The 27453-nt window shown below is 45.5% G+C and overlaps 3 protein-coding genes across 3 annotated transcripts; 1 reads left to right on the top strand and 2 right to left on the bottom strand.

The window, feature by feature from the left end:
• The first annotated feature begins 947 nt into the window (after window positions 1-947).
• LOC102563007 (olfactory receptor 5G9) lies at window positions 948-1886 on the top strand. The gene has a single exon (XM_006262103.1). It carries the CDS (start codon window positions 948-950, stop codon window positions 1884-1886), a length of 939 nt encoding a protein of 312 aa, XP_006262165.1.
• Window positions 1887-9109: 7223 nt separating this feature from the next.
• Window positions 9110-17095, bottom strand: LOC102562775 (olfactory receptor 5T17-like; the record flags this gene model as incomplete). Its single annotated transcript, XM_059722444.1, is given in 3 exon segments — window positions 9110-9137; window positions 16168-16924; window positions 16927-17095. Coding segments are annotated over 3 exon segments (954 nt in total), but the record flags the coding sequence as incomplete, so codon positions are not given.
• Window positions 17096-22933: 5838 nt separating this feature from the next.
• Window positions 22934-23869, bottom strand: LOC102562310 (olfactory receptor 5AR1-like). The gene has a single exon (XM_019496760.2). The coding sequence runs from the start codon at window positions 23867-23869 to the stop codon at window positions 22934-22936; it is 936 nt and encodes a 311-aa protein (XP_019352305.2).
• Between the last annotated feature and the right edge of the window lie 3584 nt (window positions 23870-27453).

The raw sequence follows: 27453 nt of genomic DNA, 5'->3' as shown, positions 1-27453 counted from the left end.
ATTTCACCGGGTCATAACCCAGGCTGGCAAGGATTTGAGGAGCATGAGGAACATCCTCAGAGTCATAACTTCATTAAGGAAACCATATTACCTTACCTGAGGCTGTCAGGTACCACTGCCATGGGAGCCACACATACACCTTTTCCCAGCGATTGTCTCTAATCTATCTAAGGGGTGTCATTGTAGTAAGATCATATAGAAATCATTATCCTTGAAATATGGAAGTTAGCACATTTTGCCATTTGACATGGAAACTTCACAAGGTGAAGAAGAAGAAAAAAGCCAATTTCAACAACCAGGATTAATTTTGAACATTGATTTTATTATGCTCCTTCCCTGCCCCAAATCTGTCTGACATCTGAAAGCTGCAGGTAAACAACCTGCTTTTGTTCCTTGCACCCCTTCTAAATTTGTGTTCTGGCAGAACAGCTTTCTGAAGACTGGCTTTTTTCGTACCTGAGGGATTTCTGACCATCTTTCATATCTCTCACCATTTTTAATTTCTTTGTTTTTCTTTCTTTCTCCCCCACCTTGAGGAAGGACACATGTCTGAAAGCTTGCAGATAACAATGTTTTTGCAACATTATTACTTGGTCTAATAAAGGATATTGCTTCTACCCAAAGGTTTCAACAAGTTAAAGAAGCACTTGCAGCTTCTTTATAAGTTGTTTCACACCTATTATTACTTCAAATGTTCCTATTGTTTGTATAAATTTTTTGAGCCCTGTTAAGTTCTTCTGCGTATTAATTTTGATCAGTAATAGGTTCCTTGGGTTAAATATTAATATTCCTTGACATGAATGGGGTAAGAAGACCCAGGTCCCACACAATCCGGATGAATAGGCATACCCCAGGTATTTTAGGGAGGTAGATAAACACCCTCTGTTTTCTATCCCTTAGATTTCTAATGCTGTTTTTCATTTCAGCAGATGTGAGATGCTGACTACATGGCAGATAGAAATTACACCATGGTGACTGAGTTCATTCTGATGGGGCTTACGGAGCAGCCAGATATGAAAGTCATTCTCTTTGTCATTTTCCTCCTGATGTACACAGTCACTCTGGTGGGCAACATTGGGATAATCATAGTAATCCATAGTGATCTCCGACTCCACACTTCCATGTATTTTTTCCTTAACAGTCTGTCTGTGGTTGACATCTGCTTCTCCTCTGTCATTGTTCCCAGAACACTGGTGAATTTTGTGGCTGAAAAGAGAACCATTTCTTTTGCTGGCTGCACAGGGCAAGCATTCTTCTACATTGTCTTTGTGACAGCTGAATGCTTCCTGCTGGCTGCAATGGCCTATGACAGATACATGGCCATCTGTAACCCACTTGTCTATACAGCTGTTGTGACTAGGAGACTGTGTATACAGCTGGTTGCAGGGTCATATATAGGTGGCATTGTGAATTCTGTTATACAAATGACTTTCATTGTCAGGATGCCCTTCTGTAATTCCAATATCATCAATCACTTCTTCTGTGATGTTCCCCCACTCCTGTCTCTGTCTTGCTCCAACACCTACATCAATGAGATGATTCTCTTTGCCTTAGCAGGAGTAATTGAGCTCAGTACCATCTTCACCATCCTCATCTCTTACATGTTCATCTTTCTCACGATCCTGAGGATGCACTCTTCTGAGGGCAGGCACAAAGCCTTCTCCACTTGTGCCTCCCACCTGACAGCTGTTACCTTGTTATATGGGACTACAATCTTCATGTACTTACGACCGAGCTCCAGCTACTCATTGAATACAGATAAGGTAGTCTCTGTCTTCTACACAGTGGTGATCCCCATGCTGAACCCCCTGATCTATAGCCTGAGGAACAAGGATGTTAAGGAGGCTCTGAGGAGAACAGCAGAAAAAATTATGTTTATTCATTAAAACAATTATTAGCACAGCTTCACTGCAGTACATGCAAAAGTATGCACATGCCTTGCATGTAGAGTTGAAATGCTAAAACTACTGTAGAGACCCTAGCTGTCTCAGAGGGCAGGGGACTTGTTTACAAGACTAGGTCTCTGGCTTCAGAATAACAGTGGTACAAAGTTGTTATCATTTGTTCTCTTCTCTTCCTCCATGGGGCCGGGCCCAGAGGTGGCCATCTCCCACTCAGGCTAACTTTCATTGTTTATTAGGGGGGGAAAAATCCCATTACAGATGGCTCTTATCACAGTAGTGCTCAGAGGGACTGTTTGGATAGGGAACGTCTCACCAAGGAGTCCGCCATCTGATCTCACAAAAACTTCACTTCTCACAAAAGGGATTATGGATATAGGCTCTGGAAAGTGGCTCCTGTGAGCATTTCACCCAAGCGCTGAAAAAAATGGTAAATGCAGAAGAAAAGGTATATTAATAAAGTTGTTACAACTAAGAACATTTGAAGAATTTGTTTAAGGGGAATTGTTGAAGAAATACAACAAGTTCTCACACACCAGACAACCTGGTCCTGATATTCCGTAACTCACTCCTGCCATTACACTGGTGGAATAGTGGATTGTGTGGATTTTACAGAAGTCTCATTCAAGAAGGGTCAAAGTTTCTTTATTCCTGACCGTGTCCCAGGCTCCTCCCATCTTCCATTCCAATTTGAAATCCAGGAATTGCACTTTCCAGAGCATAGAGACTGGTTCTGTCCTAGTGCAGTGCACCAAAATGTTCTGTGATGTGATGGTTCAAGCTCCTCTGAAGGCTGTAATGTCCTCTAAGTAAAAGTAGAAATAGGAAAGCCTAAAGAAATTTAACCAGGGCACCTATACACATGATAGACCTCTGCTCAAGTGCATGCTAATTAGCATTTGTGGCAGGCCAGGAGGGGGCGCTACTACCCTTAGCCATCCACCTCACTCTTCCCAACCAAAACCACTCTTTGGGTGTCTCCCCTGGGATGCGTACATCTGGCTGACCCTCTTCCTGGAGCACACTCGCAAACCTGAGGTAATTGCTGCCACCACCTGGGCTCTGGTCTCAGGTAGGGCTCTAGCATCCTGGGGTACACAGACCCTGCAGACCTTTGGGGTGCTTACACCCACTATGGTATTTTGGGGTTCTTCTGTTGGTCTGAAGTATTCAAAAGTAGCCTCCTCTACTGGTGGACAGTAAAAAACCATGCCCGCCTTAGCTAGCTGAGCAAAGAGAGCTATAAAGGTTGTGTGACCCCTCTCGCCTCTGGAATTCACAGCCAGAACACTGCATGCAGGTATCTTTTGATTTTATTAATCAGAGAGAAGGAGAATGTGGAAAAACTACAAGATAGAAGAGTATTAGAAAAAAATGCCTTCAACAAAACATAATATGTTGAACCTTTCATCAAATATAGAGTTCAGTGATTCTTTTCATACACATCTAATTAACTTATAGCTAGCTTTCTAACTAATCTTCAGTCATACTCACTGATTTATGCAGACAGCAGCCTGAGGTACCTGCATGACAGTCTGTCCCAAGACGACTGCCGGAGGAAGCCCACCAGACCAGATGACCCAAAGTAGCCCAATCCTTTAAAAAGTTGTCAGCATCCCCCAGGTAGAGTGATTAAGGTCACACAGGTTGTTAAGGGAGAAACTCAGGACAAAGGAAGAGCGAGCTCCCCATTCTCTATGGATTTTTTAGAACTTAGTCACTTAGCTTGACCAGGTGGATCCAGGAGCCAGAGTTTGAAAACAGAGGGGCTGGGCAGACTCAGAGCAGGGAGGCATATGTAAAAGGGGAATTTCTTCACAGCATGTGTGGGAGCAGACTCGATTGAGTCTGCTGTAGTGTGCTAATTAGCGCACCCCAGCAGCCCCCACGTCATGTGTGTTCAGTGTTCCCAATTTTGAAAATGGTGGTGGGGGTGATTTAACCAAACCTCATCAAATGATCTTTAGATAAAGCATCCCTGCCACCATTTTGAAGTGCTGGATGCTGAATACACATGACGCTGTGGGCAGCTCTCAGAAATGCTCTAATTAAAACGCCATCCTTCTACCCTGGAGCACATGTATAGATATCCTCACTGACTGTCTCCTGCTTTTGACTGGGGAGAGTTGTTGTGGATCTGTCCTCCTGGCTTTGAAGCACATAAAGTGGGTTTGGCACAATGGCTGTCCTCCACATCCAAGAAAGTGCCTTAGCCAAGGTGGTTGAGTTTAGGGGTTTGCCCTAGGGGATGCAACACCCACCTCTGACCTCAGGCGCCCTACTCCAAGACACTGCCCATTCTGTTAGAACTTAAATCTCTGGCAGGTGTCAGAAGTCCTGCCTGGACTGGCACTGGGGATTGTTCAGAGCCCAAAAGATATGTAAACAAAAATAACTTATTTCATGATTTGCTCAGTCATCATAGTGTAGCCACTCCTTGGCTCCCCCCTTCTCTCTCAGGGGTTCACCTGGTGACTTTGCATGGCATCCTTCCCAGGGATAGCCACAGCAATGCTGTCTCTCCCTGTTCTGGCTGCCCTGGCTGCAGGGTGGGGTGGGGGGAGGAAATGGAAGATGGCTTCAAGCTATGGATGGCACCACAGTTGCTGGAGAGGGGTAATGGATGAGGGGAGGGTGGAGAAGAGACAAGAAAGTCCCAGGTGGGGAGGGGCTGGGGACATCAGGGTCATCCCTGCTCTGGCATTTCTTCTAGTAATGGGGGTTAGGGCTCTATTACAGAGACCATAAGATGAATATGAGACAATAGTATGCTCTTGTTGCAAAAACAAAGCTAATGGTTGACTGGGTTGTAGGGCTGTGCAAAGCTTCGGTAGCCAATTTGATTTGGAGGAAATTTGGCCTGATTTGGCAACCAAATCTCTAAATCCAAATCAAATCAAGAGACCATTTAAAAGCTCTGCATTGAATTGGAAGCCTCTGAATCAATTCAGAAAAGATTTAGCTGATGCAGAGATTTGGCCATAGACTAAACAGGCAGCAATCCTCACCACGCTGGACACAGCTGCCTCCAGCTGGTAAGTCTGTTGTGGTTGGCAGAGGGGGAAGGGAAGGGGAGTGGGGGAGGGAGGGATTGGGGCTGGGGCTGGGACAAGCTGCTCAGCTGGGGTGGGGGGCATGGAACTCGGGGAGGGGGGCAGGGGGGCATGGGATGCGGGCACAGCAGTGATGGGTGTGCGGGCTATGCCCTGCTGCCACTTGCCCAGCTGTGGGGTGGGGCAGGCACAGTGCAGACACAGCTCACTCCAGGCAGAAGGGGGAAAGTGGCAGCAGGGCATAGCCCCCACTCCCAGTGCTGCTGCACCCACATCCCTCCACTCCCCACCCCAGCTGGGCAAGTGGTGGTATCAGCTCTGGGAGCAGAGTATCTGCCCTGATGCCGCTTGCCCAGCTGGCATGGGGGGATGTGGGGGCTGGGCACTGCCACCACTTGCCCAGCCAGAGCAGGGGGGTGGGTGCTGCCGCCACTTGCCCAGCCCATTTGGGGGAGGGTGCTGCCACCACTTGCCTATCCAGAATGGGGAAGGGCATGGGATGTTGGCGCATCACTGCTGGGAGTGGAGTCTATGCCCTGCTGCTGCTTGCCCCCTTCTGCCCAGAGTGAGCCATACCTACATCCCCTCCCCCCCTGGCTGGGCAAGCAGCAGCATGGCATAGACCCCACTCCCAGCATTGCCACACGTGCATCCCACGACCCTCCCCCACCCACCTTCCTGAGTTCTGCGCTCCCTGCCCCAGCTGGGCAGCTTGTTCCAGCCCCAGCCCCAATCCCTCCCTCCCCCATGCCTTTTCCCTCCCCCCCCTTCACCCACCACAACAGACTTACAGCTGGAGGCAGCTGTGTCCAGCATGGTGAGGACTGCTGCCTGTTTAGTCTATGGCCGAATCTCCAAAGTGGTGTCAAATCTTTGGATCTGATTCTTCCGAATTGAATCAGGACAGTGATTCAAATCTCCAAACCAAATCACTGTCCCTCTGAATCAGCCAGATCCGAATCTGAAGTGAATGCTTGCCATTTTACACAGGCCTATCAATTTTCCTTATATTGGTGCTGATCCATCATGGAACCGATGAATCAGTGTAACTCTACTCATTAATTGTACTTCCAACCTGTTCACAATATCGGTCCCCCAGATTGCTTTCAATAATCACTGGAAGATCAGTGCAGATTCTGGGAAACTCCCTACGAATCCGGGAGGGTTGGCAACCCTTGGAAGAGCTGTGTCTCAGTGTTCAATGTTGCATTTATCCAGTTTGTGAAAGGGGCAAAATAACTTTGAAGGGCTGTTAGGATGGGGAAAAGGGATGTGGTTGTAGTCCGGAGAAATGCTGCAGGGGCCGAACTCAAGAAACACAAAACCTTAGAGGGCAGGAAAAGGGAAGGGGCTTTAGACATGGCATACTAATTCCCAGAGTCAGGAGTGAAGACGAAGGACTTCATTTAGGAGCTGGACAGGTCATTGGTCCAGGACCTGCTGTCTCTCTGAGTGGAAGTGAGTGTCTGTGGGGTGGATGGTATCACCACAGTAGGGACTGTAGAGTCCCAGTCCCTTGCCCCCACCTCATATCACAGCCCCACAACCCTTGACCATCCCTGGGGCCCACATCATGTGGCAAAGCTGAGTCCAGAGGAGAAACATGCGCATGATCAGAGGGCAAGAAAATAGGTCTTATGATGAGAGGCTGAGGGACATGGGACTCTTCAGTCATAAATAAAATTTCACATAGTACAAACACAAACAGCAACAGAAATGCAATTTGTATATTCCTTGGTTCTGTATTCTTTTCTTCCTCCCATGTGAAATCTCCCATGTGAAATCTCAGTAGAATTGACATGAACTGACATGACTTGTGAAGTGAATTTATTTTGCCTGGTTCCCTGATGGGAAATGGTTCTATTTGAGAGGGGGGGGGGGGTTGTTTTTTTATTAGGTACAGCTAGTAAAGAGACAGAGTTGACTTATTCCTATGCATCTTGACTCAAGGGTTTGAGCAAAGCACCCTGTAATGATGGTAGAAGGCACGTTCTTATTCTTTATTGCTCTCTTGAAAGACTACATATCTATTTCACAGTCTAGCCTCTAGTCTAACCTTAGGCTCCTGAGTAACTTAAGAACTTCTGAAAACTGCACTGCAAAGCTGTATTATAGCTATAGTTACTATATCCAATCTCACCCTTTTAAAATATAATTTATTGTTAAAATAAAGTGACAAACAATATATTCAGTTTATTGGCATGCAAAGTCTCCAATGTGCTTTTCAAGGCATACTTTAACATTTTTCTTTTTCTTTTTTTTCTGCAGGCTGCAGACTAAGGGGTTCAGCACAAGGGTCACCATTATGTATATTTAGACTATTGAGTCTCTTCTGTTTACATCCTTCAAGTAGCTGGAATGGATCTGGATGTCCCAGCAGAGAAGGGAGGTGGTGATGCATGTCAGGTGGGAAGTACAGGTGTTGAAGTTTTTGCATTTCCTCACAGCTGGCTGGGTGGTCACAGGATGGTCACAAAGATGATGAAGATGGTCAGATTGGTGCTTACTTCCGTGCAGGTGATTGTCATGGGGACATGGGGAGTAGGATTACATTGGGGTAAAGTGTCAAAGCAAGTTCTGGGGCCTGCACCCCTAGCTGCTGACAGACAAAACTCATGATGTGGGTGCTTGTGCAACTGTCTGTCTGTTTTGGGGCAGTTGATTGTCTGTATTGATTCTTTCCTCTCCTTAGGCTCTGGTTTTGTAGGTGTTAATTGAAGGTAAATACCTAGTTACATTAGGTAGCAACTGTGTATTGAGCTGGTCCCTCAGTGAATCATGATTGATTGGTAACTGGTAAGAGTAGCTTAGCAGGCAGGCTTGCAGTAGTATGTCCCACACCCCAAGACAGACACAGTTGCATAAGCAGGCATGGCATGAGTTTTGCCTGTCAGCAGCCAAGGGTGCAGGGCCCCAGAAGCCATAACCCCTGAACCCATCTCCTAGACAGCTGGCAGGCTTAGTAGCTGCAGCAGGGGCTACCATCTCTGCAGTTTTGATGCCCCTGTGTTGTAACACGTAGATGTGACAGGAGTTTTGCTTTCAAGAATTTGGGGTGCAGTTCCTCCAACCCTCTGCACCAATCTTCTTGAAACTACCACCCCTAACACCCTGCTACCACCCCTGCAAGTTTCATCCAAATCAGACAAAAAAAAACCCAACAAAGATATAGATATTTCATTGATTCCCTATTACACACTATGGCTGGATCTCCAAAGTGGCTCCAAAGTGGCTCCAAAGTGATTCGGAAACTCCAAACTGCTTTGGAAAGCCTAGCAAAGCCAGAGCTTCGATCCAGACATGCTGCTTCAGACGCCAAACCATCCAAAGCTTCTCTGGATCTGAAGCTCTGTTCAAAGCCTCGCACAGCCCTGATATAGTCTTCACTGACAGTCTCTGACCTGCAACAACTGTAACTTGCCATTAAAGGGCTGGTGAACAGGAATCTGAGTAAGAACTACAGCTGTGAGTTGTCCTAACAGAACAAGAGAGTTGGGGGGAGGAACACTTCATCCTAGGATGCTGGTGTAGCAAAACCCCCAGTTTTTCTTTTTCTTTTTGTTTTAAAATGCATTCCCTCCCCTTCCCCAACCATTTCTGACTCTTTCCCTCTCTATTCCCTATAGATAAGTATAAGTGAGCTAAGACATAGGATAAGCTTCAGCATTTTATTTTGGTAGCAAGTTGTATTTGTTTTGTTTTTTCTCATTCTTTATATTGTATATTGTTATGCTTGTATTGATTTTTGCTGTTCTATTTTACTGTTTTACTGGTACTATATGATTTAGGCCTACATATGTGAGTTAGCATAAGTCATGTCAAGTTTCCATTTTGTTTGTCAAGTCTCCATCCTGTCCCCAGGCCCGGTTGTGTATCACATGAGTCACACCTACTTCTCCTATGTAACTTCATTCCTGAATGATCGGGGATGAATGAGGGTGCTTGAGAGACAATGGCAGTTGATCTAAAAATAGCTCCCTCTGAATGACCGAACCATCAACACCACCAATACCTGGACCAACAACCCAGCCCTTAGAACCACCAATCACCATTCAAGAAACAAAAGATGAGGCAACCCACCATTGTGCCAAGGCTGCACATGCTCAGTAAGAACACCTGGAGCCCTCTGGGACAGAACTGACATTGCCTGGACAGGCCCTCCCTATAGGAGATCAGAGGTAGTCTGCCCCATAAAAAGAGATAGTGAAGACTGACTCTTTGGGACGCCCTCTCCATCTGGACCAGCACCATGCCACACCACCTATCCACCCAGAGGTCCTGCCAGCGACCCCCCTCTGGAAAACACCTACTGGACAAAGACCCCTTTCCAGCCTGGATGTGTAGCTATCACCCGCTCTTCAACCAAGGACTTGGACTCTGCTGCTCTTCCCTACCTGGACTCCAACCCTTTCACTGAGTCTCTTTCACCTGTTGTCTGTGTGTGTGTGTGTGTGTGTGTGTGTGTGTGTGTGTGTGTGTGTGTGTGTGTGTGTGTGAACCAATAACTTCATGGGGCTGTGTAGCATTTTGTCTGTTTAATAAACCTGTTATTTGGACCCCTGAGTTGGGTTTTGCTTTACTATGGTTCAGCCCTGCTCCAATCTCTGTCTCATTTCTCCCTCCCATGGCTCACTGCCACCTCCAACACCTGTCCTGAGCTCCTCTCTGCTTCCAAACCCCATTTTTTGACACTGTCTTATCCCCACTGCCTTTTCCCCTAAGCAACCAGGTTTCTGCCTCAGTTTCTTTCCTGGCTGTCTCCTCCTTGCCACCACTTATCTGCCCCCCCCACCCCAATATCTCAGCTGTCTGCCTCAGCTTCTAGCCCCAATCTACCTTAAGTAAACCCAAGCCTTAGTTCCTCAGCCAGCTTTTCTGTAGTGCACTGGTTCTAATCCTGGTTCTAGCAACTTTCACTCCCTACACTTTAACTCTCTCTCTTTCACCTTAACCTTCCTCCAAGTATCCTAGGTACCCCAAGAACACACATACATGCTATACCATCCAAGTTAGGAACTTATCTGTGTGTATGTGTAGGTGGGTTTTATGTGTGTGATCTGGTGTGCGTGTGCATACATATACAATATCATTGTGTGCATGATATACAAATTAGTGATCTGTGTCTAACTTTTGGGGTGTATAGTGTATGGGCTTGAATTGGTGATAGTTATTCATGTGCCTAGGCTAGCTTGGACGTGTATGTGCCTGAGTTGGTAGTGTGTGTGTGTATATGAACCTACTTGATTTGTGTGTTTGTATATGAGCAATTGCATCACACCCTTCTGTCTAATAGTGCAATATTGAGATCCTGAGAGTTGGCCTGACCCCACACGGCAACACTGGAGGACAAAAAGCTTAGGTAACTTATCTCTGGGGAGTGGTGATACATTAATGGAACTCAAGCTGGGTAGTGCACATCAGAGATAAACCTGTCCTGGAGTGGCATAACTTTAAGATGGTTAAAGGGTGCTTAAAACTAGTTTATAAGTCTTAATGCATAGACTATCCACAAAAGGCATTTGTTAATATATTATGGGGTGATAAGGGCAGCTAAAAAAGAATACTGGTCAGAGGGAAAAAAAGATGTGGTTGTGAAGGTAGTCAGTCCTGATTGTCATGATAATCATGAGATTCCACAGCAGGGAGTTAACACAGCACTGACCTAGGATATCTACAGGGCCAAGATGGAAGGCAAACAATCTTAGGCTATTGCATCCCCCAATTCTCAGTGAGATTCATCCTTGTGCCAGTGTCAATTTTTTATCTATTCCAGTTCTAGTAGAACATGCTGTTGATTATATATTTGAGCCCTTTGGGTAGACTTCTATTTCCCTTTGTACATCAAAATGGTAGCTTTCTAGCCACCTACCTGGCATTGGCCCTAGCTTTGTGTTAGATTTATAAGCTTGCACATGAAGACTGAACATGCACAGTACAGCTATACATTGGTTGGGCATGGCTTGGAATGAGGAGTCTTCCTTTATTTTAGCCCTAACAGCTGAATGAATAGGGCAATTACCCAGAATACTAGAAAACTTGGATCCAATGCCCCTTTCCCAGGGAAGGCTTGAATCTGCAACTCTCTGACTTCAAAGCACAATGTTTTTAGCACTGAACATAGCATGGATGTTATACAGATGTTGTGGTAGACCAGTACAGGAAGCTCCTGTGTTAAGCCCCCTACCTCACTGTGCCCAGGCCACCTTCCAGGCTCCAAGTGCCTCCCTGGGGGCACCTCACGCTTGGCCAAACCCCTTCCTGGAGCACACCCGCAAGCCTGGGGGTAACTGCACCACCACCCAGAGTCTGGACAAATCTTGGACCTCTGCCCTCTGGGAAACATAGGTCTAGTAGTCCTTGAGAGTACTTGACCCACTACAAGAACTTGAAGTGCTTCCCTCAGTCTGAAGCACAAATAGTCATCTCCCTTAATCAGCTGAACCAAGGTGACCCCAAGGAATATTCTAGACCCTCTCCCAATGAGTATGCCTTGTTAGGTGCAAAGAAGAACTTTATCAGTTACAGGGAGTAGGTTTGGAATAGGGTACAGGGTAGAGCAATATCAGAGAAATCCCATAGAGCAAACAGTGGCATGGTAGCCTTTGATTACACATCGGTGTTACTGCAAGCTATATATCTAGTTAGATCTCAAGTAGCTTACTCACAAATACCATCCAGAGGCAGGTGGAGATTCCCTATGGAGGAAGCGGTTCATTGACCAGGAGTTTCAAGAGAGAGAGTGCGAGTTTCAGTAGGTCCAGCTTCTCTCAGAGTTCTCACCATGGCTGCTGCCCCACCTCCGAGGCAGTCCTTAACTTATATAGCTCTTATGACCTCATTTACCTGATCCAATGAAGGACAGCAACTGTTGGATGCAAGCCAACCAATTTCAAATGCATCACTGGTTTCTGGGTAAATTGGCATGGTCTTTAGCCCCCTCCCATGCATGATGACATTACTTAAGACAATAGGGAGTTTAAGCCTCCACCCAGGTGTGCTAGGCCAGTCACAAATGCAGAGGGACCAGGTTTTCCTCTCCCTCAGGAATGTATCCAGCTCACGTTACAAGTCAGGGTTACCCGAATCCGATGGGGCCAGAGGTGTCTGCCCTTTGTAGTGGCCATGGTAACCAAATTGTCATATTAGGCATCCTCCTGATAGCAGAGTTTTGGGAGAGACAGAGATGGCATTCTGCCACAGATGTAGACTGATGAAAAGCCATAGAGTGGTCTGGAGAACTCCTGTCCTGCTAGAGAACATGTCAGAGATCCAGTAGAAGCAATAGCCAAGAGCAAAGTCACCCAAATAAGATATTGAACCCTGTTGCCCAGACCCTTCTACTTCTGGTCCAGGGGTTGTTATAGAAAGGCACAAAGCTGACCAGAGATGACACGAGCAGGGTACGGGGTCCAGGGTAAATCAACATGTGCGGGGCCCCACCCCCAGACATGAGGAAGCCGGTGGCAGATTCAGCAGCTAGGGGGGAGGGTACTGAGCTGTCAGAAGTGCCAGATTCGGCTGCAGATTCTGTGGCAAGCGAGGTGCTAAGTGGCCTGATCTTAAGTCGGCGGCACCACGGAGTCATTGCAGCCACCCTTCCTGGTTTCACAGGGCTCCCCAAAGCATGGGGCCTGGGGTGGTTGCCCTAATTCTGCACACACCCCCCCCCCCCGATGCCCCTGATGCTGACCCTGGCCAGTCACTCCAGGACCAGAAAGTGAGTAAGGTCCCATAGCCTCTCTTCAAAGGGACTGCCCTGCTGTCCCCAGATCATGCGGGTGGCCCTTCTCTGGACCCTCCTAATGCTGTCCATATTCCTCCTGAAGTGCGGTGCCCAGAACTGAGCACAGTACTTCAGCTATGGACTGACCAGTGTCGCATAGAGGGGGAGGATCACCTCCTTGGCCCTGCTTGATATGCATCTGTGGATATATGACAAGGTACAGTTAGCCCTACTGGCTGTGACCTCGCATTATGGGCCCATGTTCATCTTGGAGTCAAGAATGACTCCAAGATCTCTTTCTGCTACCGTGCTCTCAAGAAGGGAGTTCCCAGCTTATAAGTGTGCTGCTGGTTCCTACTGCCCAAGTGCAGCACCGTGTACTCATCACTATTGAAACCCATCCTATTTTCGTAAGCCCACCCCTGTAACCTGTCCAGGTCCTGCTGTATTCTGTCCTTCCCTAAAAGCATGCCCACCTCACCCCAAATCTTGGTATCATCAGCAAATTTAAACAGGCTGCTTTTTACCCCATCGTCCAAGTCACTAATAAAGAACTTGAAAAGTGCAGGCCCAAGGACCGAGCCCTGGGGGACTCCACTGCCCACTTCACTCCAGGTCGAAAAAGACCTGTCCACCCCTACCCTCTGAGTTCGACCCTTCAGCCAATTTGCAATCCATCTGACTGTGTAGCCATCAATGCCACAGTCACCTAGTTTTTTGATGAGAATGGGAGACAGTGTCAAAGGCCTTGCTGAAGTCCAGAAAGACTACATCCACCGTGACACCTGCGTCCAATGCTTTTGTGACCTGATCGTAGAAGGCAATCAGGCTGGTCTGACAGGACCTGCCCCTAATGAAACCACTTCATGCCTTCCTATAAGAATCCGTAGACCAGGAGAGGAAATGTCTGGGCAAAAGGTTTCAGTCTTATATTTGGGAAACTTTCCTGTTGGCCTACACTTCTACTGGCTCCCTGGCTCAGGGTTACAACTCAGGGTTACCTGAATCCAATGGAGGCCAGAGGTGTCTGCCCTTTGCAGAGGCCTTGGTAACCAAATTGTCGTATTAGGCATCCTCCTGATAGCAGAGTTTGGAGAGAGACAGATGTGGCATTCTGCCACAGATGTAGATCTATGAAAAGCCATAGATGGGTCTGGAAAACTCCTGTCCTGCCAGAGAACATGACAGAGATCCAATAGAAGCAATAGCCAAGGGCAAAGTCACCCAAATAAATATTGAACCCTGTTGCCCAGACCCTTCTTCTTCTGGTCCAGGGGTTGTTATAGGAAGACACGAAGCTGATCAGAGATGACCTGTGCAGGGTACAGGGTCCAGGGCAAATCAGCCTGTGTGGGACCTCACCCCGAACGTGAGGAAGCTGTCGGCAGATTTGGCAGTGAGGAGGGAGAGGGTACCAAGTGGCTGAGGCGCTGGATTCAGTGGCAGATTCAGTGATGGGGGTGGTGCCAAGCAGCCGCATGTGAATTCGGGAGCAGCATGGAGTCACTGTGGCTGCTCTTCACAGCTCCTCTGGACCCCTGAAAGCACAGGGCTAAGGGTGGATCCCAAACCCTATCTCCTGAGATGGTCCGAATGCTGACCCTGGCCAGCCACTTCAGAAGCAGGAAGTGGGTGGGTGGTTGGGCCTTGATGGAAGGTTCTGAACATCTGTATTGCCTAGCTGCTCAAGTGGGAACATGGAAAACTGGAATGAGCAGCTGTGTGAGGCAGGCTAAGGCCCTTGGTTTGAGGCCATGATCTGACACTGTACACAGTCTTCTTTATGCACTGCAATTGTTTGTACGAATTAACCAAACACCATCATTTTTTGGGTTTAGATGACCGTGAAAGTGACCAAAGAAATAAAAAGGAATACAGTGCCACCCCTTGTGTCCACCCATGACTTCAGAAAATCAGCTTCATGCCTTCCTATAAGAATCCCTAAACTAGGAGAGGACATGTCTGGTTAACTTTACCCTTGGCTTATACTTCTACTGGCACTCTGGCAGATTATTTGAGATTGGAGGAATTTTTCAAACCCCTCTCTTATTGTAATGACTGTCTCTTCAGAGATAAGTAATCTCAACTGACAGCAGAGCAGGGCACAGATAGAAATTGATTATCCCCACCAGAGCAACAGGCAGCCCCCTGTGGGCAGGGTGAAATGCCCTAACCCCAGTCAGAAGATAATTGTTTCCTGGCTTGGTACTCCCTGCCAGCCCCTGGGATAGCACCCAGGGAGAGATTAGAGCTCCCCGTGGTGGTGGCAGGGGCCCATTTCAGGGCTGTAGGAAATGGGAACAGTTTGCTGCCATTAGCAGCAAAGCGAGGTGAGAAAAAGCCAAATGCAATTTGATTTCATGTTCGATTTTTTAATTGAAAGTCAGTTTTTAAATTTGAAGTATCATTTACTTGTATTGTTTACAATAAAACTCTTGTATTAAAAAGTCTGTCTAACTCTATCCAGTGTATATAGTTGGTCCAAAAAAAATATCATCCTAAGAAATCCTTCCTTCTCATGTAATACAAGTAAATTTCCAAAAATGATTACAATTGAAATAAAATATTATTTTTCAGTGTGTACACTTGCGTTATATTTCTAGAACTGTCCAATTGTGGAGGAAGACTGCTGGCAGTAGATACAAGCTTAAAAAAAAACAAAACAGGAAACGTGATATACATACAAAAGTAGTATATTATCTGAGGAAAGTAGATAGGGAATTTCTGAATACACTTAATCATAATACAACTCTTTTGACAGTGTAAGGCAATATATTAAAACTAATATAAGAAAAAATATTTTTCACACAGTTAGCCTGTGCACTCTAATTGCCAAAAGATAGACTCAAGGCCAATAGTTTATAGGATTAATCAACATAGTGGCATTTAAATAGAAAATATAAATACCCATTTCTATAGATACACCTTACCACTGAAAGCCAGCCTTACAGCAGCAATGATTTAGAAATGCAACACTACAAGAGATTTAAGGGAGAGATATTATTTTATGTGCTGAAACATAAGACAAACCATCCCCACCCAAGAAGAGTTTGGGAGGAAATTTTTGCTAAGGCTAAATCATTCTGTAACTTCTGAATGCAGCGTCACCTTGCTCTGAAGTATCCAAAAGTGGTTACTGTCGGAAGGAGGGCTGTATAGTCCAGCCATCTGATTTGGTAAAATTGTACTAATGTCTATAAGCAGCCACCTATTTGCTACTTCCCAGGCAAAACAGATAAGTGCTGTGTTTTAGTATTTAGCTAAATTAGATATTTATAAACAACAATATATGTTGTGAACTTAATTTAAGAAGAAAGAATTAAGCTGTAAGGGGCTTGTCAAAGTAGACTGGACCTTTCAACTAGCCACATAAATCAATGCTTAAGAGAGACCAGTTATATATTGCCTTTGGAATATTAAATCACTACTCCTTTATTTTAAAAAAAGGGGGAAAAAAAGAAAAAGTTAAGAATTAAATATATTAATAAACAACTTTTTCTTCATGATGTCTTTGAAGGCAACCTTCACATCCTGGTTCCTCAGACTGTAGATGAGGGGGTTCAGCATGGGAATGACCACTGAGTAAAACACTGCCAGAACTTTGCTTGTGTCCAGGGAATAGCTGGACCTGGGTCGTACATTCAAGAAGAGAATGTCTCCATGAAATATAGAGACCACAGTCAGATGGGAGGCACAGGTGGAAAAGGCTTTGTTCCTGCCCTCAGCAGAGCGGATTCTCAATATGGTACTGAGGATGTAAGTGTAGGAGACCAGGACAGTCAGAATGGTGGTTAATTCAATAAGTCCCCCAAGGTTAAATATCAGGATTTCATTGATGTGAGTATCAGAGCAGGAGAGTGATAAGACAGGAGTGAGATCACAATAGAAATGATTGATCTCATTAGACCCACAGAAGGACAAACGGAATGTCAAATCTGTGTGCACCATGGAATTAAATAGGCCAATAACGTAGGACCCAACTACCAGTGGGACACAGACTCTAGGGGACATGATGACTTTATATAGCAGTGGGTTACAGATGGCAACATACCGATCATAGGCCATTGCAGCCAGAAGGAAACACTCTGTCGTCCCCAGAGCTATAAAAAAGTACATTTGTGCTGCACAGCCAGCAAGAGAGATGGTTTTTCTCTCCTTAACAATGATTGCCAAGGTCTGGGGTGCCACCACTGACGAACAACAGGCATCCAAGAAGGACAAGTTACTAAGGAAAAAGTACATGGGGTATGGAGACGACGACTGATTCTGATTAATACAATCATCCCCAGATTTCCCACCAGGGTGATGATGTAGATGATCAAGAATAGAAGAAACAAAGCAACTTGCAATGCTGGGTCATCTGTTAACCCAATAAGAATGAATTCTGTGACCCTCGCAGTGTGATTTCTTGCAGCCATGAAGTCTAGAAAGATTGAGCTTGCATTCACAGACCTAAAAAAAATAGACGAACAAAATAATTCACATAAAAGCACTGAACTGCAGAAGTACACAAAAGCACAGTGGTGTACACACCCTCACATTCAGGTAACCTGGTTTTGAGAAAAATACTTCATTAAAAATAAACCTATTACCTCCAAAACCATCAAGGAAACTTATGGCTGGAAGCCAGTTTCCATTTTTAGCATGCAGCAAGCTACACAAAAGCATGCATTAAAAAAAACAATATTCCTATATATATCAGAATGTTCCTAATTTAAAACTGAATGAATGCAGCCAACACTCCAATGCCAGACATTGTACATAGATGTAAAATATAAGTAATAGATATTACTGTCTATTTGTTTCAAAGCAGCCTCAAAGGAGCCCAGGACTGAGCTCACACTATCTTGTAACTGCACACATATAGCATAAGGGACTCTAGCTTCTTTAGAAAGCTTATCTTCAAAACAGACAAGGGACAGAAGGGATGCAGAGGTACTGAAAGATTAAGTAAATTAATCAAGGTCTGATAAATATCCAAGCCAGGAAGATAGCCCTGCTCTCCTAGTTCTGGGTAGACTAATGTCCTGAAGAGGAGAACACACTGCCTTTTTACCAATTATACCCTCATTACAATATGCATACGTACAGAAATCTCATAAATTTCAAGGGCTTGAATCGTCCTTTGGGCTGGCAGTGGAAAGACAGGGGTTACAAGAAAGAGGGAAAATGAGTACATCTCTTGGTAATATTAGTTTTCTAATTTCTGAGGTGTTTCAGTTTTAAACCAAACTTTTATTTGGGTTGTTACAGAAAGGGAAAACAAAAAAGCCTCTACTGTTTCCCATAAAAGGGTTCGGTGATATTTAGACTTGCAGCCTAAAAAACATCACCTTAGTTTTCTGTGAGTCTAACAAGGAGGTAGTAGTGTAGCTGTATGAAAAAGAACAGCGAAGAAGGTAACTAGAGCAAACCTTCCCCATCACAACGTCACTATGCACAGTCTGGCATATCATATTCTTGATTAAAGTTTTCTAGTTATACAAATTATACTGAACGCTATATAGGTTTTCACAGAAAACACTAAGAAATATTGACTGTCCTCCATCCTGCCTCATGCTCAAACAAACAAATAGAGCTAGACCGCAACCCATATCAGATGAGAACTGGTGAAAACATTGCACAAATGAGCATTGTTGGCTTTTTGCTTTCACCTAAGAAAAGAAAACAGGAGGCAGCACACAAAGATTCTGCTACTGTAGATATATCTGTGTAGTTAGAGGCAGATGCAGGCATACTGCAATGAAAAGGATGATTAATAAATAATTGGATCTCCATATTCCTATTTTGAAAGGAGAGTAAATTATTGTGGTATAAGGCAGTTAGGTAACTGTATGCACAACAATCATACCCTTGATTGACAGAGTTCACCTTATCCAAAAACCGCATGTAGACCAACCCCAAGAATCATAGAATCACAGAACTGCTCACGATGTACAGGACCCTCTGAAACATCAGCTGATCCATTTCCTAAATGTACAGTGTCAGGATTCCATTTCATTAGCCACTGAATTGCAAGTGATAAACTGGTTGTTCCCAGTTCATCCTCCACCATGGGCTATGATGCTGCGATCCCCCCATCTGTCTTGCCTAGTTCTCGTCATTGCTTCTATGTAGGGAAAGCGCTACTTCTTGTTTTGCTGGCAGTGAGTGTACCAAGAGAAGTGCAATCTCTTTTTAAAGCTTTTCGTTTCTAGGTTTGGAGGCACCTCCCTTCTCTTAATAGCATTTTCCTGAACATGTATACACAGTTATCTCTTCAAATGAGATAAGACAACATGTGCCATGTTTCGATTCCAAGAACTTACTTCTGCCAGAAAGCGATGATACTTCTGCATAGCTTGTGGTGGGGTTGTTAGCAGAGGAGGTGTTTTAGTTGTTTTGAAACCATGCGGGACTTCACTCCTGAGACTTCTGAAAACTCTCTGGGAGTCCTTAGAAATGTTGCAAGCTTTCTGGATCACTGAGAGAAACCGATGTGAAACGTTGATGTGAAACATTAGTTACTTTTATTGGTACCCTTTCCTGTATAAAACTATTGCTGCAATCAGAGAGAGAAGAGTTATGGATTAATCAGAGAATCATAGAAAATTAGGGTTGGAAGGGAACTCAGGAGGTCATTTAGCCCAACCATGTGCTCAAAAAGGACCATCCCCAACTATAATGTCCCACTCAAGGCTCTGTGTAGCTGGGTCATAAAACCCTCTCAGGATGGAGATTCACACAACTACCCTCCTAGTGGTTGCGTCTACAAGAGACACTGACTGCGCAGTAGCCTGACACTACTGAGCAATAGCGTCACATGGCAAGAACTGTGACATGAAGCTACTGTGCATAAGCATTAGGCTAGTGCTCAATAGTGCTACAAAAAGACATTTGTTGGTGTTACTGTGCAGTAACTCAGGGTACTGCACAGTCATTTAGTTCTTGTTTCTGCAGGAAAAATGTTACAGGTGAGAACCACCTCCTCAGACAGTGGCACATGGGAGCCAGAGAGTGTGAAGCTATCACTGCTCACTGGCAAGCCCACCCCCTGAGTAGGGCACTGGCCTTCTTACCACCTGCACCAGGCCTCCTGCCCAGGGGCCTCCATCCCCACCAAATACCAGAACCCCAATAACATAAGCACTATGGCTGTACTGAAAACAAAACCAACTTTATCCCCCTAACCCCCAAAACGTCCCCAACACCTACAACATACCATCCCACCAGTACCTCACATACAACCCTCCACCACCCCACCACCATTCACCCAGGCCCCACTCTCCAAAAACTGACTGAAAACCAGGAAAACACAGAAACTATTTACATGACCACCAGGGGGAAGAGAGAGGGTCTTTAGGGGTGGAGGAAACAGCAAGGAAGGAGGCACCAGGGAGGAGGGAATCAGGGGTTGATGGCCCCTCCTCCCTGAGCCTGATCTTGGTCCTGTGTGCAACCACCCCATGTCTGGGGGCCATGCTGACATGTCCATGGCTTCGGCTACTGTGGGGAGGAGGGTGGGTGCTCCTCCTCAGGGGCAGCTGCTGCAGGTAGGCTGAGACCAGGAAGGAGGGAGGCAGGAACTGTGCCCCTTGATGGCTATGCCAGGCCCATGAGGCATGCTGGGGTGCCAGCTGCAGCAGCAGCCAGGCAAAATGCTCCTAGCAAGGTCTTGCCCCTTCACCCTTCCTGGATAGTAGCATCAATGGAGGCTTGCAGTTGCTGCAGCTCCTTGTAGCTGTGCCAGGCCAGCTGCCATTCCTCCATGATCACCGCCACCAGCTCCTGCAGGTCCCCTGCGCCCCCCAGCCCATGCCTTCTCCTGAGGAAGGGGCTGGTCATGATGGAAGCAGTGTAGCTCAGCCAGGACCTGCTGGTGGAAGGCTTGGGTTTCCCAGAGGTGCAAAGCAACTGGTGACAGCTATGCCAGAAGGCTCCCTTCCCTCCTGGAAAGGGGTCTTGACCTTTGATGCAATAGCTGACAAACTAGGGATCCCTCTGAATGTGAGGTCAAGCTGGAGTTTAATCTGTGGCTGAGATATGATGACCTGACCTCTGGGGATGCCACCATGATTACAGTAACAGTAGACTCCGCACTGGCCTTCTGAAGACCCAGCCACGCCACTGTTCACTCACCCAACCCACCCTAAGAACAGCCATGCTTTCCACAGCCCTTGGTTGCCATTCTTGCTTCCTGTGCTTCCAGATAGGGGGTGAGAAGAGACTGAGCTTTGCACCCTGTGATCCCCTTCTAGCTCCTGTGGAGCCCAGTTTCTTACCCTTCTGTTATCACCTGATATCCAAGGACACAAAAGGGAAAGCTGGATCCCAGTGGGGTGAGTTGGTATGTATTTCCCCAGGGAATAGAGGGAGAGGGGAAAGGAGAAAATGCTTTTCTGCTGAGGGGTGGACAGGGTTGGGCCCAGCCACAAGCAGCTTCTTTCTCATGGTTCTGCAGGTCCTGTAGCTGCATGTGGTGGGGAGGCAGCAGTTGGCAGCTGGGAAGCACCATCAGAGTTGTCACCACCCATGACTGGGACCTGAGGACGTGCAACCTTCACAGGAGGAGGACACAGGACCAGACCCTCCTCCTGGTCTGGCTAGTGACATCCTCAGAGGGCTGTCTGATGGATGTGTGAGCCTGGCGAGTAGAGAACATTGCCCAGCAGAACAGGTGGCCTGTGACAAGTCACCCATGAGGATGCATGGGATTGGCATGAGCAGGCATGGGACTCGGTGGGCCTGGAGTTTAGGGCACAGCTCCTTGCTCTGGAGGAGAGGTACATGGAGGCCCTGGAGCACCAGTTTGTGCTTATGGCCAGGGAAGTGGAGGCCACAGAGAAGCACCACTGGGTACGGGACACCGTACTGGCCCTGGTGGTTGTCTTCGTACTGCCTCCTGCCCTGCCCCCAACCATAGCCCTGCCTGGCCCACTAGCAGCTGGCTGCTGCCCAGAAGTGGGCCCCCCAGTGGGACTGGGTAGAGGTCCAGAACTGCTTTGATCGGCCATGAGCCCCTGCCCCAGCCCCTACCTGGGGTTCTCTGCCATGCAGTTTCCCCCCTCCCCCCATCATACAGCATCCCCCCTCCCCTCACCTTGTCCCAGCCCCACCACTTTCTCTGGATCCACACAGGCACAGAGCAGGAGCTTCTTGCAGTGGGGACAGAACTACATGCAGGCCCTGCTGGCCCTGGCTACTGGCTGCTAGAGGGGGAGCCACCTGTACGCAGAGACCAGCAGCTGCTGTTGCCCCTGGGCAAGCCCCACACCCACCCATCTTGCCACTCTGTTCTAACCCACGGGGGAACAGTCAGGGGCTGGAATGAGGGCCACCTGTCCCAGGGATCCTTCCCCTAGGTTCCCCCACTCCATGGCCCCCACCATGGGAGAACAGACACACAATACTGTACATAATTCACACGGGGAAGAGCATGTATTATTATTAGTGGGTGGGGTGTGTGGTGGAGGGGCTCTATTCTTGGGGAGGGAATGGGGATGGGCTCTGGTGTTTGGGAGGGACACGGGATGAGCTCTGGTGTTGGGGAAGGGAAGTGGAAGGGGAGGGTCAGTTTTTGTGATGACAATAAAGTGTTTTTTTCTGAGAACTGAACACAGTAAGAGTGGTGCTGGGTGTGGGCAGTGGGGTGGGGGTCCATGAGTAGCTGTCCAGGCTGGCTACAGTGGAGAAGGCAGGAGGAGATGGTATGCCACCACCTCTTGCACACAGTTCCCTGGCCACCACTGCAGGTATGTGCAGCTGCTGCTCCCACTGCCAGATATCCTCTGTCTGCTGCACCTCCTCCACCCTGGCCTCAAGAAATAGCATCCCCCAGGCCTTTCAGATGTTATACAGCGTGCAGGCTGTGACAATGGATTTGACAGGATCTGAGTAATTTCATTTGATCAATGAAATCTATTAGCCTGAAAGAACAGCTTAGCCTTAAATAAGTACAATTATATATTTCCTTCTACAGTGTAATGTATTTATTCTTTTACCCAAATGCTATTAAGCACATAGTAATCCTATTTACTGACAACTTTCTTACAGTGAATTGCCTTATGGCAGAAGTTGACAACCTTTATATGCTGCAAGCTGGAGTGATGCAGTTTGGGACACAGGCAGATCGGTAGGCACTAGGAACCAGCTGCTGCCACCACTTTTCCCTTCAGTGTCAGGGGAAAGTGACTGCTCTGAAGCCTCACTGCCCCCAAATGCATCTAAACCACCATATCTGTAAGACAGAGCAAATGGTTCTGCAGGCTGGATATGGCTCACAGGATGTAGTTTGCCAACCCTTGCCCTACAGCATCTTTCACCTCCTTGTTCCTGAGACTGTAAATCAGGGGATTCAGCATCAGGATGACCACAGTATAGAATACTGCAATGACTTTGTCTGTATCCAAGGAGTAGTTGGAACTGGGTCTCAGGTACATAAAGAGAATTGTCCCATGATAAATTGAGACCCCTGTGAAGTGGGAGGCACAAGTATTGAAAGGTTTCTGTTTCCCCGTAGCAGAGCGGATTCTCAGGATGGTGCCAAGGATGTAAATATAAGAGATCACAACCGTCAGAACTGTAATTATTTCAATAAATCCAACCAGGGTGAACAGTAAGATTTCATTGAAATGGGTATCAGAGCAGGACAGTGATAGCAGAGGTGTAATATCACAATAGAAATGATTGATCTCATCAGACCCACAAAAGGACAAATGGAACGTAAAATGTGTGTGCACCATGGAATGTAACAGTCCAAGTGTATACGATCCAACCACCATTGTGACACAGACTCTTGGGGACATAATTATTGGGTAGAGCAGTGGGTTACAGATGGCCACATACCCGTCATAGGCCATTGCAGACAGCAGAAAACACTCTGTGGTCCCCAGGGCTATAAAAAAGTACATTTGTGTTGCACACCCAAAGACAGAGATGGCTTTTGTCTCTTCCAAGAAGCTTGCCAGTGTCTTGGGGGCCACCGCAGAGGAATAACAAATGTCCAGGAAAGACAAGTTACTGAGGAAGAAGTACATGGAAGTGTGAAGTTTAGGGCTGATCTTGATTAGCAGAATCATCCCAAGATTTCCCACCAGTGTGATGATGTAAATCAATAGGAACAGCACAAACAGAATGACCTGCACTATTGGGTTGTCTGTCAACCCCATGAAAATGAACTTGGTGACCATCACAGTATGGTTTCTCTCAGCCATCTCTTCAAAATATTTTACCTGCATGGAGTAAGAAACAACCAGTTATACCAAATCAGATTCCATGGTTCATGCACTGTGATATTTTATCTCTGTAAGCGATGAGAACTAAAAGGTGAAGAAATGTTATATTAAATGAATTCCAGGCTCGCTTTCCTAATAAAGGAGGTATATTTATAATTTGTGAATTGGATCTTTTTTTTATTTTTGGAGTTTTTTGTTTGGCTCTTTTGGGGAGAGTGTGGCTGGAAGGTTTCATGCATATTTTTAAGATGTTGTTTTTTCACTCTTTCTTCCTCTGATTCCCATTCATAACTATCAATAATGATTATTAAAGATTTAGTGCTGAAAATATCACAAATGAAAGCAATTAGCAATATGGGTTTATAAAAGATTTCATTAAATGAGTGTTCAGATGAAGGCATTCCAAAGCAGAGTGCCCTCATTAACTTTTGCCTGCACCCAGTGAGCAGCACTGCTCCCTGTGCATTTTACAGAAGGCAGGGGTAGGGCAAGGACAGAGCTTGTTCTGGGGTTTGCCCATCTGGTGCTGGAGGGTGGGCAGGTGGATTGGAGCCTCTAGTAGGTGTAGGCTCCAATCTATGCCACGCCACACTCAAGTACCACTTGAGGAACCTCAGAACAGACCTCCCTCCCCAACAGATAAGGTCTGTTGGGTCAGGAGGATCCATCTAACTCATAATGCTTTTTGCAAAGCACCATGAGTTAGATCTGGATGCTACACTTCTGTCTGCATCTAAAGACATAAAAATAGTGCTTAACAAACAAACACACACACACACACACACACACACACACACACACTGGGCACATAGATTCATAGATGGTCATGTAAGGAAGGACTTATTAAAACATCTATTCTAACTTCTTGTATAGCTCTGGCAATATCATTTTATCCAGCTATGCCTCTAATGAACCCTGTAATTTATTTTTAACCAAAACAGGTCTTTTGGAATGGCATCCAGTCTTGATTTGAAGACAACACAATATGGAGAATCCTGTACCTGCCTGGATCATCCGTTCCACTGGTTAAATACCATCCTTTTCAAACATGTTCTTCATTTCTATATTTACATTTTTACTTTAATTTTAAGCTGTTCGTTTTTGTTATGCCTTTCTCTATTAGATCAAAAACCCTTAGCACCCAGTATTTTTTTCTCTGGAAAAGCGTCCATATACAGCACAAGTTCACACACATATATTAGGCCAAATTCCCATTCATTGTCATATACTTAGTAATAAACGGTTCTTAAAATAGTTTAAATGAAGTCACTGGGACACTTGAAGTCAGCTGTGTCCACTACTATTGAATAGTCAAATAAGGAAAGCTTGAGGGAATGCTAACCTACTGAGATCAACAGACATCAGTGAACAGGAAGAGAGATGGATTTTGTGTGTAATTAAGGCTTTACTGGTTTACTTCAAATCCCTCTTAGGATCTGAACAGAGTTATTTCCTATTATCTTTTCCCCAAAATGAATTTTGCTCTGTTATATTTTCCAAAATAATAACAACAATAACAAGAGAGAGTCAGAAAGTAATGCTTCCTAATTTTTTATCTCTAAGGACAGACCTGGGCATGGAGGGTGTTCTTCTTGTTGACTTCTTGCCTAGGGGAACCACAGTAAACTGAAGAAACTGAAACATGTGGAGCATGACCTAGACATTTTTGAGGTGCTGGTTTTGCATTAAATGCTCACCTACCCACCATCTTGAGAGCCACAGAGGCAAGTTCATTGTTTAAATGAATTGTGCTGCCTCCTTCCCCTACAACTCATAGGATGAAGCACAAGTTACAAGGGTGACATTTTTGGGATGGCAGCAAAGTGATGAAAGCTGTGTAACAGTGGCTGCACAATGGCAAGGATTTTTATGTCAGGATGCATACCCTTGTTCACTGGTAAAAAAGTCCATTGATGAACTGATGGAGAAGGGGACTATGCTGTTCTGCACATTGGCACTGGCAATGCAGAAAAATTCAGTGCAAGTTGTCTCTGTTTTCCTAAATATTTGTTTGAGGGGAAAAAAAGAATAGAAAATAGGAGGCATTGCCCTCTAACCGACCCTCATATAGAGTCCCCTTTGCTCCTAATTTTCAGTATGCTTTACAAAGGAGATGAGTACCATCCTCGACACTGGAGGTAACTGCAGCATGGAGAGGTAAAACAACAAGCAAAGACTTTACAATCCAACATAGTTGCATAGTGAGCATCCCTAAGGACACCAGAGCTTACTTACCTGTGGAATGGAAAGATGACTGATCTGTCCAAACAGTTTCCATATGAAAAACTGAAGGATTTGTGTGGAGGTGAACTCTTGCTAGAAGTTTATATTTGCTTGGAAATCTTTTGGGACCAAAGCATAATTTTGCTGTGCTCATCAGAATATCCCATAAGATAATTATGTCTTTGGAGAACAATGGGTATACTTCTCAGTGGATGATAATTTATATATTTGTAAAAGTCAGTCTCCTTTGCTGTTTCTGCTTTCTGGGGAAAAAAAAAAAAGTGTTAACAACCCAGAAACCTGATTTTATAAGAAGTCATGGTAATATATTTCTACTAATTGCTTTTCCCAGTGGATACTGGAATTTCAGCTAATTAAATACTTTTCCTGAAAGTGTCTTTATTTCTTAATTTTTCATAAAAATGACAATGTAATATATGGGGGCATTTATTCTTTTCTGCAGCTTCTGATATGCTTCATTTCCCTGCTTTTGGAAATTACTCAAAATACCAAATTTATTTCTTCCCTTTTTTCTCTTTTGCTTTGGATTTGCACAAGAAATAACATTTCAAACATTTTTCCTAGGGAAAAAAACAAAACAAAAAACACTTTTCTGACTGACTTCAGTTGTAACCAGCAGGTATTGTGTGCAAGAACTAACCCAAATACTAATATTAATTCAGAGAGAAAATGAGATACAAATTATGAAAAAAACTGCATAGAAAAGCAGGATTAGGAGGGACCTCAAGTGGACATTTAATCTAGCCCCTGCTAAAAGCAGGTTAATCACTACATCTACCATGCTAGACAAGAGTTTGGCATATACTTGCTCCTCAGGTTGTAGATCAGGGGCTCAGCATGGACATCACCACTGCGTACAACACCAATGCCACTCTGCCCTTGTATACCTTGCTAGCATACAGATTAATATAACAATTGACGAATACATATATAAATTGCACAGGAGCCCTGATAACAGAATGAATCGAAGTTCATGAATACAAAAGTAGGCATACCATATATGACTTGTACAGAAAAGCTGGAAAAGTTGCTCATTAGTTTTAAAGGTACTTCCAAGACCAACAGGGAGAGAATGAACTGATAGAGCCAGTGCAGAAGATCACAGTGACATGGCAAACAGGTGTCCCTGTCTGGTGGGAAGCTGCACTAATTAGTGAAAAGTAGAATGAGGATGATGTCCATAACATTGTTTCAGTAAATGAAGAGATCTAGAAATGCATACTGTAAACACAAAGTTGGTTTCATCAGTGTGTAAAAAGGGGCCTTGTCACCATTTGTACTTTGTACTGGGTTTTGAGGTTATATTTGTGCCCATACCT

The sequence above is a fragment of the Alligator mississippiensis genome, chromosome 2 (assembly GCF_030867095.1).
Source record: "Alligator mississippiensis isolate rAllMis1 chromosome 2, rAllMis1, whole genome shotgun sequence".
Lineage (NCBI taxonomy): Eukaryota > Metazoa > Chordata > Crocodylia > Alligatoridae > Alligator > Alligator mississippiensis.
Note: the sequence above shows the minus strand (reverse complement) of the source record. Positions and strands in the feature narration are given on the sequence as shown.

What these genes read in the sequence shown, in the direction of transcription:
- LOC102563007 (XM_006262103.1), top strand. Translation starts at nt 948, where the DNA reads ATGGCAGATAGAAATTACACCATGGTGACTGAGTTCATTCTGATGGGG.
- LOC102562310 (XM_019496760.2), bottom strand. Translation starts at nt 23,869, where the DNA reads ATGGCTGAGAGAAACCATACTGTGATGGTCACCAAGTTCATTTTCATG.